Below are 12,654 nucleotides of genomic sequence, written 5' to 3'. Positions count from 1 at the left end.
TGATTAACACAGGTTAAATTGGGCTTATCCAAAATGCTTGGGATGAGAAGTGTTTGAGGTTTCAGAGCATTTATTCATTTGTTTATTTTTTGTTTTGTTGGGTTTGGGGGGTTTTTTGTTTGTTTTGGGGGGAATTTTGTTTTTTTGAGACAGATTCTCACTATCTGGTTCAGACTGGCCTTGGACTCACAGTGATCCTCCTGCCTCAGCCTCCAAGGTGCTGGGATTTTAGGCGTGTGGCACAACATCTGGCTTCAAAACTTTTCTGATTGTAGAATATTGGCATAGACTTCACTGTTTTATCTCCCTTGTCTGAAAATCAAACTGTGCCAACATAATACTTTTTTAAAATGGTATAACATGACATCCAGGTTGAGTATCCCTTGTCTGTAAACCTGAAATGCAAAGAAACTTGGTAAGCCTTGTGTTATCAAGTCACACTGTTAACTTTTAGCTTTTTTTTTTTTTTTTTTTGGTTTTTCTCCGGTACCGGAAACTGAACTCACGACCTTGCACTTGCCAGGCAGGTGCTTTTGGCCACTGAGCTAAATCCCCAGCCCCAACTTTTAGCTTTTTAATAAATGAATTTCCACCTGAAATCTCAAAACTGAAAAGGAATTTACCCCTGTCCATCTCAGTCTGTTTTTCCTGTCTTTAAAAACTCCAGTGAAATCTGTCCTCGGGGGTTTTCCCTGGCACAGGTCTCGGTGCTAACTTTTCTCACACCATCAGTCAGACTTCAGGATCCAGAACAAGAAGTGCTGGTTGAGCTGTGAAGTTAGGAAATACAGTTGAGGTGCCCGAGTGGGAAGGGAAGCAGTGCCTCTTTCCCCTGAGGCACACTTAAAGGAAAATCCTGAAGCATGGTCTGAATTTGATTGTCAGCACTTGATTGTATAAAAGAGCCAAGTTTCCAGAGAGGCCCCAAACATCCTTCCCCAAACATTAATGTGGGTTCCCACTTAAATTCAGATCTGTTGGAGCAAAGTGTTGTCTTCTCTGGCTCTTTAAAAAGAGTGTTTCCAGGCGCATGTGCAGTCTGGGTGGAAGCCCTGGTGAATACACATCACCCTTCCTGTCCAACACTGTGCATTCCCTGGGCTAATGAAGTGGCTTCGTGGAGAGCTGGACAGAGGAGTGGCACAAGAACAGAAGCTCAGTGCTTCTGGGTGCAGTCTTCACCATCACCAAAAAAAAACTGCTAAGCTTCGACACAAGGAAGCTGTTCCTTGAGAACAGCCCAGGTGCCCCTGTGCCCTCTCCAGGTGGGGACAAGCCTCCCTCAGCAGAAAGAATGCAGCTCTAGTCCTAGGGTGACTCAAGTTCATACACAGCTGTTGGGACAACATGGTCATTATTCCCATATTACAGGAGGGCCATAGGAATAGCAGTTGAGGGGTCAGGCAAGTGCTCATATTTTTATGACAAAATTTACAGTGAAAATCTTGGAATTTCGTTGTTTTGTGATTTTGTGATTTGAACCATGAAAAGATGGGGATTGTCCTGTATTTAAATTTTTATCCTGTTTGGAAGGGGAAATCACTGATGCTTGAAAGCTCTGACTTGGTATTTCAAGCATCCTGGTGGTAGTGATTCTCTCCCCTAGAGTGGGCTCCTGCCATTCCCAGGCCTGTGCCACCTTGGCCTTCAGGAGCAGTGCCGCTGCCACCCCCAGGGCTGCATGCCTCAGAGCATTTTCTGAGCATCTTCTCCCCAAGCTGTAGCAACATTTTAGGAAGCATTTCTTGTGCTTAGCTCCTTGTGTGTGTCTGACTGCAGCCTCTGTCTGGCTTCCGTACTTGGTTCTGCGGTCTTTCCCCAGCCCTCTTCACAGAATACCAGCTGCCTTCCAGCTTCTGCTGCAGCCCTTGCGACAGCATTGCCCTTGCCTAGTGTTGCAGGTACCACCTGGCCTCCTGACTTGCAGATAGTGGTTTCCTTCTTTCCCCAGACAAAACTGTGGGAGCTATTTCTATTGGTCTGTTTGCTCCCTTCTGACCTGGAAGGCCATGTGGTGATGAAGCATAATGTAGGCCTGGCCACCAGCCACAGAACCTTAGGCACAACTGCCACCTCACATGCATTGAGAATGTGTGTGTTGGCAGAGCAGACCCAATACATGCTCCCACTTGAATGGATTTGTGTCCTCCTCTCTCGCTTGGATACAAGAGGTATGAGACTGGAGACACTTAGGTAGGAAACAATGGAATGTCCTGTTCCTTGAGTTTACCATGAAGAGTGGCGGAGACCACCCCGCCAGGTTCTGTCATCTGTCCCGAGCACCCAGTGTGCTCTATTCCACCACTTGGATCCATGTGGTATCTGACACACTCTATGTACTGCTGACCATTCAAGGCCTTCAAGTATGAGACCTCTTTTAGGGCTAGAGGAAAAAGGAAAAGGGTTTGTCACAAAAACTTGAGAGAAATTTCAATCTGAAATTCTTAAGGATATAAAGAAGTGGATATATGCACAAGCTGTGTAGCAGATTTGCAAATAGATGTATCATTTATAAATTTCTTCATAGATATGTCAGTATTCCATCAAACCTTCTCATGCAGATTTTTTGCTTTTTTTTTTTTTTTTGGTACTGGGAATCGAACTCAGGACCTTGCACTTGCCAGGAAGGTGCTTCTGCTGCTGAGCTGATCCCTGGCCAACATCCAGATTTTTTAAAATCAGCATGGTGTGCCCCCCGCCCATGAGGGCAGCAATAGGCATCTACTAAATAGGAGTCCTAGGAGAAAGCAGGAATTTCTCTTTTTTTCTTTTCTTTCTCTTTCTTTTTCTCCTTTCCTTCTTTCCTTTTGATTGAACCTAGGGCCTTAGCACATGCCCTGCAAGTACTATACTATTGAGCTACACCCCCAGCCTAAAAAAGCAGCTTTGATGTAGTTTAGCATCTTACTTAAAAAAGAAATGAGCTATGGATTTTTATTCCTTCTAATGTTTACAAAGAGGTGTATTTCAACTTTTAATATTTCTGTGGTCATTTAATTAAAATAAAATCATCTTCCCTATATCTTAGTCAACTTTCTGTGGTGTTTTGTTTTTCTAACCATTGGTACCTTCTAAGGTTCCTTAACTGTGAGATCATCATCCTCTCTGGTGGCCAAGCTTGGGAACTGCATCTGTTTTGTGGATGCTGTCCTTGTGCTGTCCAGAAGTTGCACAAGAGCATATGGGGACAGCCACCACTCTGCTGCCTGCACTTCCTGCCTCTGCTGTGCAGGGCTTCGTTCATTCCAACCTAGCCATAGGTATCTGAGGGAGCTGGAGCTGGTGGTCATTGCTGATTTTGTTTTTTCTCCCAAAGAGCTTTAAAAGAGTATATCCGCCTATGTTCTCCCCCAACCCAGGCCAATCCCTGTGTGCACCCATTTCTACACACCAAAGACAAGGGTACCTAGAAGTTGTGGGAGCTCACAGTATATGAGAAGGGTGATCATGTCAGGAGCACTGCAGAAGAAAAAGCAAAGAAGAGCCGGGTGTGGTGGTACACACCTGTAATCCCAGCACTGAGGAGGCTGAGGCAAGAGGATCACTGTGAGTTTAAGGCCAGCCTGAACTAAATAAGACCCTGTCTCAAAATAACACCCACCCACCCCCACAAAAAAAGGAAAGAAAAATGTGCACCTGTTAAGCTTCTGACCTCGTCAGATGTGTCTCAGTAGAACATACTGGTAAGTTAATTTTAACACTGAACGTCAGAAATTCTGTTTCATAGGTGGCAAATGTTAGCAGATTGATAGAAGTGTCAGAAATACTGGCAAGATCTATATGGGACATTCAGACTATGTCTTTGAGCAGAACTTAAAGAGAGAACATAGCCTGGGGGTGGTAACATGCCTATTGTCCCAGAACTTGGGAGGCTGAGATGAGAGGATTATTGGAGCCCAGGAGTTAAGACCAGCCTAGGCAATATAGAGAGGCCTTGTCTTAAAAAATAAAGTCATCAAAAATAGAGTATATCCATGGGCCTTACTTTGAAGCACCTTATGGGCGTTTCTTTTTTTTTCTCCCAAGCTGCTAGTACCAGAGAATGCTCCCCTGGCTCACCAGAGCAAGCACTCTGTCTGTCTACAGAATGCATGTGTTTCTCTCTGCCTTCTAGGTAAACTGTCAGACATTAAATCGACATGGTCCTCGGGCCCAGCCTCCCACACACAAGCCTCTCTGTCTCATGAGCTGTGGAAGGTGCCCAGAAACACTACTGCACCCACCAGGCCCCCACCAGGGCTAGCCAATCCCAAGCCTTCCTCCACCTGGGGTGCCAGCCCCCTCGGCTGGACCAGCTCCTACTCCTCCGGTAAGCACCTTCCTCTTCCTTTTCTGATGGGCACTGAGATGCTCTGAACTTCTGTGTTCATCACTTAGGAGATGTATTTACCATCTTCTTTGGCCACCCTGGATTTGACAGGCCATTGAGGACCAAGCCTGGTGTAGTAGAAGCATCGCCGCAGGTGTGCACCTCGCAGAGCTTTTGGGCCTCGGCTGGACGGTCATAGGCAGCCCCAGTGCTAATCCTTTCATGCTGCTTCTATCTACCAGGCTCTCAGAAAGGCCTGATCAGCCATTTAGGCTTCTCACTCCCATCAGCCAACACTGGGAAATTTCTCCCCTTTGTGTGCGCTTCACCATAAGACTTCACTGGAACATAGGCTTTCCAGGCCAAAAGTAAAACATGGGCTAGCAGCAAGGCGCTGGTTGAAAAGCTGGAGGCTTTCAATCAACTACAGAGTATTTGAAAATAACCACTTCATCCTTTAGAAGCAGCCCTTGTGGGTTTGCTTCATCTCATTAACAAGCAGAATATTAGCATGCTGACGGTCAGGGTGTGGGACAGGATGGAAAGCAGAACTTCCCAGGTGATCCTCATCTGTCCCTCACAACACAGATGGGAAGGCGTGAAGCCTCCTCGGCTGGTGGGAACATCCAGGAAGTCAGAGTTGCTGTGGACAGGGGCCGCAGGGACCATGAGATTTGGGTTCACCAGAGCCTCCACAGGTTTGAAAAGCTTAGAGGCCGCTGTGTCTGTTAGGTAAGATTAGAAATTTGGAAGAAGGCCACACACCACCTGACTGCTGTGTGGCTTGTCAACTGAGTGCTTGTCCCCTGGGCTTGTCATGCAGGTTCTGCTTGGAGTACTGACACCTCAGGAAGAACAAGCAGCTGGCTCGTTCTTCGCAACCTCACACCCCAGGTATGGGCGCTAGCTTCCAGGAGGAGTGCCGGGGTGCCCTTGGCCCCTGGTGCAAACAACTATATATGCAGGCACCCTTGTTCAGGGCCCAGGGCAACACAGGCAAGTGCAGGGAGGCATGTGAGTACCAGAGAATATTAGCCCATGTAGCAACAGGTAGACGCAGCCAGGGGCCTCCTAACCATTTCCTGGTTTCTTTACCCTTTAGGGGCTGAAAAGTATATCTTTGTAACAGGGCTACTTAGCTAAAAATTGTAGTGGTTCCTTGGTTCACAAACTTGATTCTTTCCATGACTCTGATTGCAGACAAGTTGGACGAGAACCACTCAGTTCTCGTCCAGTTCAGTTCGTGACCAGAATCGAGGAGAGAATGGAGTTCCTGAACTGAGGAAGTACTATATACCCACTCCAGAGTGACTTGGCCAACTGGACTGTGTGGCCAGCCAGTAGTCACCTTTCCCAGGCTTGGGGCATATCTTTCTGCAAGGACTGTAGTGTCTTTTTGCAAGCCTCAGGCACTACAGGATATGCTCCGGTGAGAAGAGAGTAGACCCAGAATGGAATTTTTCTTGTTCTCTGATTAGTTTCATTCAAGAAATGTAACTCAAGTAACCATCATTTTAGGTATGTCCCTGGCCATGGTATTAGCAGACATTAGTACCCCAAAGCTATCTGTTAGTAAGTCTTTTTGAAGAAAGACGTTGTCCTAGTGTTTAGTGCATCCAATCTGGATACTGGTTTTGAAGAATGTTGTGAACAAACTTGGAGGGAAACACATGGGTGCCCTGTGCTTTCTTCATCAGATTGATGGTTCCACCCTGCGGACGCTGTGTCTGCAGCATGGGCCTCTCATCACATTCCACCTGAACCTGACCCAAGGCAATGCCGTGGTCCGCTACAGCTCTAAGGAGGAAGCTGCCAAGGCCCAGAAATCTCTGCACATGTATGTTTCTCCTCAGCGCACCCTGTAGCCAAATACCACAGTGCCCCAGAGCTGGCATGGGGGCTATACAAGTGCCCTGGGGCTTCCTGCATAGTCCTACCGGCCAGTGCCTTAAATAAATTGCAGAAATTGGTCTGGTTTGTTTTGCTTTGGTTTGGTTTGGTTGAGTTTGGCTTGATTTGGGTTTTTTTGGTTTTGGTTTTGGTTTGTTTGGTACCAGGAATTGAACTCAGGACCTTGTGCTTGCCAGGCAGGCTCTGTACCACTGAGCTATATCCCTGGCCCCTAGTTTGTTTTTTTAACACAAGGTCTCACTCTGTAGTTCATGCTATCCCTGAACTCACTGTGCAGTTCAGGCTGCCCTCGGACTCACAGAAATCCTCCTGCCTCAGCCTCTGGAGTGCTGGGATTACTAGCGCATGCCACCATGCCCAGTTCTGGAGGCTGGAAGCCTGGCCTCAAGGTGCTAGGAGGGTTCATTCCTTCTTAGGCTGCTCTTCTCAACTTATACACAGTTGTCCTCTCCTCTGTCTCCACATGGTTGTCCCTCTGAGTGTATCTGCACCCTGATTCCCTCATACAAAGATGCCAGTCATGTTATGTTAGGGCCACCCTATCTCCAAATACAGTCACACTCAGCAGCACTGTTAGGAGCTGTGATAGGTATTTGGGGTGGCACCATACAGGTCAGCATGGATGTCTCAGGATGAGCTGATTTCTGAAGCTGCTAAGTTGCTGTACTACGTCAACTATGAGAAAAGCCTTCCCAGAGAGCACCTGCTGAGCCCAGCGACGGAAAGCAGACATTCTGTGTTCTAGAAAAGTGTACACAGGGCCAGCAACAATCCTCAGAACCAGCCCCTCTGCCTTGTTAAAGCATGTTTCAACACAGAATATGTATAAGTTGACCTGCTCAATGACATCCCTTGAGATGTGGGGCCTAGAAGTTACTCCTTCCGAATTTAAATTGTACTGATGCTAAATTGTACTGATGCTGACTGGCCCCTGCTGGGTGTGGTGGCTCTTACCTGTAATCCCAGCACTTGGGAGGCTGAGGCAGAAGGATCATGACAAATTCGAGGCCAGCATGGGCTACATAGTAAGTTCAAGGCCAGTGTGGCCTACATAGAGACCCTGTTTCAAACAACAAAAAAGTGAGGAGAATATTCACAATCTGGCTTGGGTCTGGGCCGCCCGTGGCTTGAGGTCTTGGGCCATGCCTTCCTCAGTGGCTCAGCTTCAGGACTTAGTGACATGCTCACCTGACTTCTTGCTTTGCAGGTGTGTGCTGGGAAACACTACCATCCTGGCTGAGTTTGCAGGTGAAGAAGAAGTGAACCGGTTCCTGGCCCAAGGCCAAGCCCTGCCACCCACCTCCAGCTGGCAGTCCAGCAGCGGGAGCAGCCAGCCACGGCTGGGTGCCTCAGGCAGCACCCATGGCCTGGTGCGAAGCGATGCCACCCATTGGGGTGCCCCATGCCTGGGTAGCAAGGGGAGCAGTGAGCTGCTGTGGGGCGGAGGGCCCCAGTACTCGAGCAGCCTGTGGGGCCCACCCAGTGCTGATGATGGCAGGCTGATCGGCAGCCCCACTCCACTGAATACGCTGCTGCCAGGGGACCTGCTCAGTGGGGAGTCCATCTAGGGCCACAGGCATCCCTCAAGGTGAGGAAGAGTGCCAGCCTCCGTTCCCAAGGTCCCAGCGCACTGTGGTCCTGCCAGACAAGCAGCCTGCGGCCCTTTTGAGTACCTCTGTCCAGTTTTGAAGACAAACCTTCGCCGCAGCCCTTGTGAACTGTTCTGAAACAGTGCGGGCTGCATTTGGTCAGTGTCACATGCTAACGACAGGATGTTCCTCATAGCTTTTTATTTTGTGTCGTCTTACATTTGTATGGTGTGTTGTCATTTTGAGTTTTTAAGTATAAAAGCTGCTTAGAATAGTTCTATCATGAAGGGCACTTTTCAGATTGTGGGCTGGAAAGGGTTATTTTATCGTGGGCAGGGAGGGAGGGAAACGTGAAGCCTATTTAAAGTGAGCCTGTGACGATTATGCACATTACCAGAGGCGGTGGGGCATGGAGCATGGGCGCAGAGCTGAGCGGGCACCCTCTGCCGTCACTCTCTGTTCCTCTGATCCGCCTATGCACATTACCCTTATTTCATTACTTTTTCATGTCATTTTTTTATCCCAAAAAATATTTTTTAAAAGTTTAAAAAAAAGACATATCAAACATGCAAATACTTGAATCCAGCAGGCCAATAATGAAATGTGAACACTTTCTAAGTCTAATTCTACACTTCCAGGTTGACATCAGTACACAGAAACAGGCTCTAGGAAAAATTTCTAAGTTCATAGCCTATGTGTGTGTGTGTGTGTGTGTGTGTGTATGTATGTGTGCGCGCGCAACAGTATGCAAGAGTGTGTGTGTGTGTGTGTGTGCTCCTGCATGGTGCACGCTTCCTGTGTGTGAGAGAGATTTAACTGTGGGTTTTCCCTTTTATTCAGTATATGCTTTTTTTTTGGCGCATTGGTCAAATGTTTGTTATTATTAGCTTCTAACTTTGCACTGAGGTGTCCCTGCCCTTCCTTTAGCTAATCCTAAACATTAAAGCGAATTCACAGGACAGGGCTGGTGACAATTCATGTGTAAATGTTTACTCAAGGACTCTGTTAATTGCGTTTAAAATTACAGTGTATATCTCTGGAGAAATAATATGTATATCTACCTTTAGCAGCTTTTTATTGTGGACTAATGCAAGAAAACTATTACCAGAGTATTGCACCATTTTTTCCATTTGGGATATAAAGTTAAAGAGAAAAAACTGTTGCTGAACTGTGGCCATAGATACTTGTAAAGAATGGATGGTTCCGCCAAAGGACTGGGCGGAAGCAAGCACTTGGACATGGGTTGTGACTGCTTTTGGAGGAGCCTGTGGTTTGGGCTCCCACCTGTTTACAGACCTTTTTTTTCTTCCTTTAGACTTTAAAATTTAAAAAAAAAAATTTAAAAAGGAATTTTAAAAAAGAAAAAAAAAGACTTCTGTCGTAAAGAAACCTATTTTCAGAATGCAGATGCGATACTTCAGAGCTCTGGGATTGGACAGTGCTGTCCCCCTTCGGCCATCGTTGTGGACTCTGTTGATTGTTCTCACCCCTTCATCACAGTGACAAGGCGTTGTGGTCACTGTCTTGCACATGCCGGACGTGCTCTCAGGAAAGCCAGGGCTCCCGAGGGCAGCTCCACACCATTTCATGTATTTTTAAGCCCAACTCCTAGCACTGAAGATGTTACTAAAAAACAAAAACTTTTAAAAAAAGAAAAGAAAAAAAAGATTTAAAAAAACCACAAAGAAGAAAAATACCTAATCTCTAATGTGTAGCAGTTACATATTTACCAAATAATGGACTCAAAAGAAATAGATGTTTGAAGAGTGCTTTATATATTAAAAATTGCTTTATGTTTTAAAAATGATCAATGTTTTGTTTTGCAAGGATGAAAAACAATGGAATAACACACCCTCAAGTATGTTTTAAAAACATATATATGAACACTGTGCTCCCTGCCTGCTTGATCAGGGAACTTGTGCACTACATTTTTTCAATTAGCTTTTTAATGGTTTTATCAAAACAAAAACCAAAACAAAAACCAAAAAAAAAAAAAAAAAAAAAAAAAAAAAAAGAAAAAAAGAAGAGTCCTGCAAGATTGCAGATCCACAAAAGCTGGTTTTATAGAGGATCATGAACTATGCACAAACTGGGTTCAAGACGTTTTTTCTCAAGTTTCGTAGTGTATTTAGCTAACAGACCTTCCTCAGAGTGATTGCATCTCATTGCCATTGCGTGCATGCTGTGTATTTGATGTACATGTACCTGAGTATGTATATCAAATACACGCGTGTGCATGTGCGTGCGTGCGCGCCCATACAGCTTGCCATGCTGCCGTTTAGCACTGAGTTGTAGAAAAATTCCTGATGTTTTAAAATTGGGGGTGGAAGAATCTGTTGTTTTCACTTTTTGTTGTTTCTTTTTCCTTTTCCTTTGTTTTGACCTTTTATTTTGAATTTAAGATGTCTGTAACTCTGAGATTAAAAAACAGATTTGTGGCTCTTAATGTTTTTCTTCATAGAATGTGATTGTTCAAGAACATGCACCGAAAGTTGCTTTCAAAAGTACAACGCTTTGTTGAATCTTAATAAATGGCAGTTTTTTCCTTGGCTGTTCAAATTAACGTGTCATATTTTTCAAACATAAGGCATGGTGGTGCCAGGCAATGGTGGTGCATGCCTATAATCCCAACACTCTAGAGGCTGAGGCATGGAGATTGCTGTAAGTCTGAGACCAGCCTGGGTTACATGGTGGCCTAAAAAAAAAAAGTCATTCTCTGCTGAAATTGAAGAGTCACCCTGCAGTATGCAAACTCATCCCTTAACTTTCTCAGTTTATACATACACTTAACCTCAAGAGTTTCAGTTGACATAATTTCATTTGTAGCTTTGCTGTTAACATTTAAGTCTCACTGGTCAGAGCTTCCAGGCTTCCCACTGCCCTCAGCCCATCTGAACCTCATTCTGAGAACTAGGTTGTCTGGGCCAGCAGCAGCAGATGGGGCGGGCGACCTCTGACACACGGAGGATGCCTCTGGCTCTCAGTAGAAACCAGTGTGGACATCAGAAATAATGGGAAAGGAGAGTAATGAAGATCTTCATGTTTCTTTGGTTTTGCAGTTCTAGGAACAGAACCCACTGCCTTCACCCAGAGCTACATCCTCAGCCTTTTCATTTTTGAGCTAAGGTCTCCCTAAGTTGCCCAGGCTGGACTCAAACTGGCAATCTTCCTGCCTCAGCCTCCTAGAGTTCTGGGATTAAAAGTGTGCACCCCCACACCAGCTTTCTAGATATATTGTCTATTTTTATGGACTCACTTTAGCTGACCTGCCAAGCATCTTGTACCAGCAAGTGGAATTTCTGGAGCTAGATGAAGGAGCAACATTCCCACCACAGAACTCCGAGTGGCAATAAGAAATGGGAACTGCTGTCCTCCCAGGTCCATCCCTAGAACAGGTGCCAGGACCTTGAATATGTTCCATGGTAGGGTTTCTACTTCGTTGGTATTACAGAGCATCTAGGGACAGCAGAGCCCTGCCTGTGACCCCTTGGGCAAGGGTACCCTGCATTGAAGAAGCTCGCCCCATGGGGCAAGCCACCAACTGCTGGCTGTCACGCATCTCTTGTGAAAGTAAAGGAATTCACTGAGGAAGAGACTGTGATACAAGAAGTTAACAAGCAGAGAAGAATGAAATAAGAAATGAGAACGGCAGGGTGTGCAGGCATCGTAAACGCCCACAACTCGAGAGCAGTGACTCAGCTGTGCATGCAGATCCTTAGCAGAACTTCCATCTTACTTGGAATGGGCAGGGGCACAGGGGCACAGACTACACTGGAGAAAAAGTTCAGGAGCTGAAGGATCCTCAGGTACAACAGGCTCATGAGGAGGTGGCGCCTGCCCTGCGAGACTAGATTGGACCCTGACTGGGAGCACAGTGGACAGCTGGGGAGCAGAACATAAACCAAGACCCACAGGATGCTTGTGAAGGAGGCCTCATGGGACTGGGCTGGGAGCTCCTGGTACCTACCGGTGAAAAGGAAGCCTGGTGTCTGGAATAAAGGAAAGGATAGGTACAGAGCAGTACTCCGTCTTTTGGCTGTCTGGCAGCAGCTTAGGATGGTGAAGACTGACAGCAGGATGCTAGGCAGTGGCGGCAGGATATGCAGAGGGGGCTGTGGGAGCAAAGAAGGAGAGTCTGGAAGAAGCGGGGTCAGGCCAGCCTCAGCTGTAGACATAAAGACAGGAGCAGACATGCCGGGGCTGGCCTCTGTTCAGTGGGGGAAAGATGGAGCCAGTGGCCACTTCAAGATTCTTTTCCAGAGTACAGCCTTTGGACAGACAATGAAACCAGTCCAGGATCATGGTGGAAACACGCAGTTAGTTTCCAGCTGTGCACATTACTGTTTCGTGGTAGAGTTGCTGGTGATAAGTTTGGAACATGCCTGGCCAGCAAGCCCAGCTCTGCAGCTGTGGAGAAACCAGAAGCACATTTCCAGATACCCTATGTGGGCAGCCTTGGGCTTGATGGACTGTTTGTGACCATTGCAGGAGCAGAGCTTCCCAGCCTTGACCTGTGTTAAATTACCTGGAAATGTTTGGAATCCCAATCCTAGGCTCCACCTCACTCAGGGAGGCACCAGTGTTTTTAAGTGTCCCCGTGGGTTCCACTATGCAGCATGGCATAGCAGAGCCTTGCCATTTAGCCTGAAGTGTGTACCGCTGTCAACCTCCCACCCTCCAAAAGAGCAGCTTGCAATTTCTGAGGCTTGAGTTCGTCTCACTTGGCATTTAGCATGCATTCTTCTTTGTCTTTGTAAAGCAAAACTTGAAGTGCTGGGACTGCGGGTGTAGCTCAGTGTCTAAGTGCTTGCCTGGCATGCAAAAGGTGCTGGGTTCCATCCTCAG

At 46.5% G+C, this 12,654-nt stretch overlaps 1 protein-coding gene across 1 annotated transcript in view; it reads left to right on the top strand.

The window, feature by feature from the left end:
* The window catches only part of Tnrc6c (trinucleotide repeat containing 6C), a gene marked incomplete in the record, with an annotated part of 139,088 nt that extends 130,054 nt beyond the window's left edge, over positions 1–9,034 (top strand). The window contains 4 exon segments of the mRNA XM_005407391.2: positions 4,115–4,309; positions 5,133–5,203; positions 6,007–6,146; positions 7,428–9,034. Coding sequence (XP_005407448.2) covers positions 4,115–4,309; positions 5,133–5,203; positions 6,007–6,146; positions 7,428–7,788 — 767 coding nt within the window.
* Between the last annotated feature and the right edge of the window lie 3,620 nt (positions 9,035–12,654).

Source organism: Chinchilla lanigera, unplaced genomic scaffold, assembly GCF_000276665.1.
Source record: "Chinchilla lanigera isolate Chin_1 unplaced genomic scaffold, ChiLan1.0 scaffold00105, whole genome shotgun sequence".
In the NCBI taxonomy this organism is placed as follows: Eukaryota; Metazoa; Chordata; class Mammalia; order Rodentia; family Chinchillidae; genus Chinchilla; species Chinchilla lanigera.
Note: the sequence above shows the minus strand (reverse complement) of the source record. Positions and strands in the feature narration are given on the sequence as shown.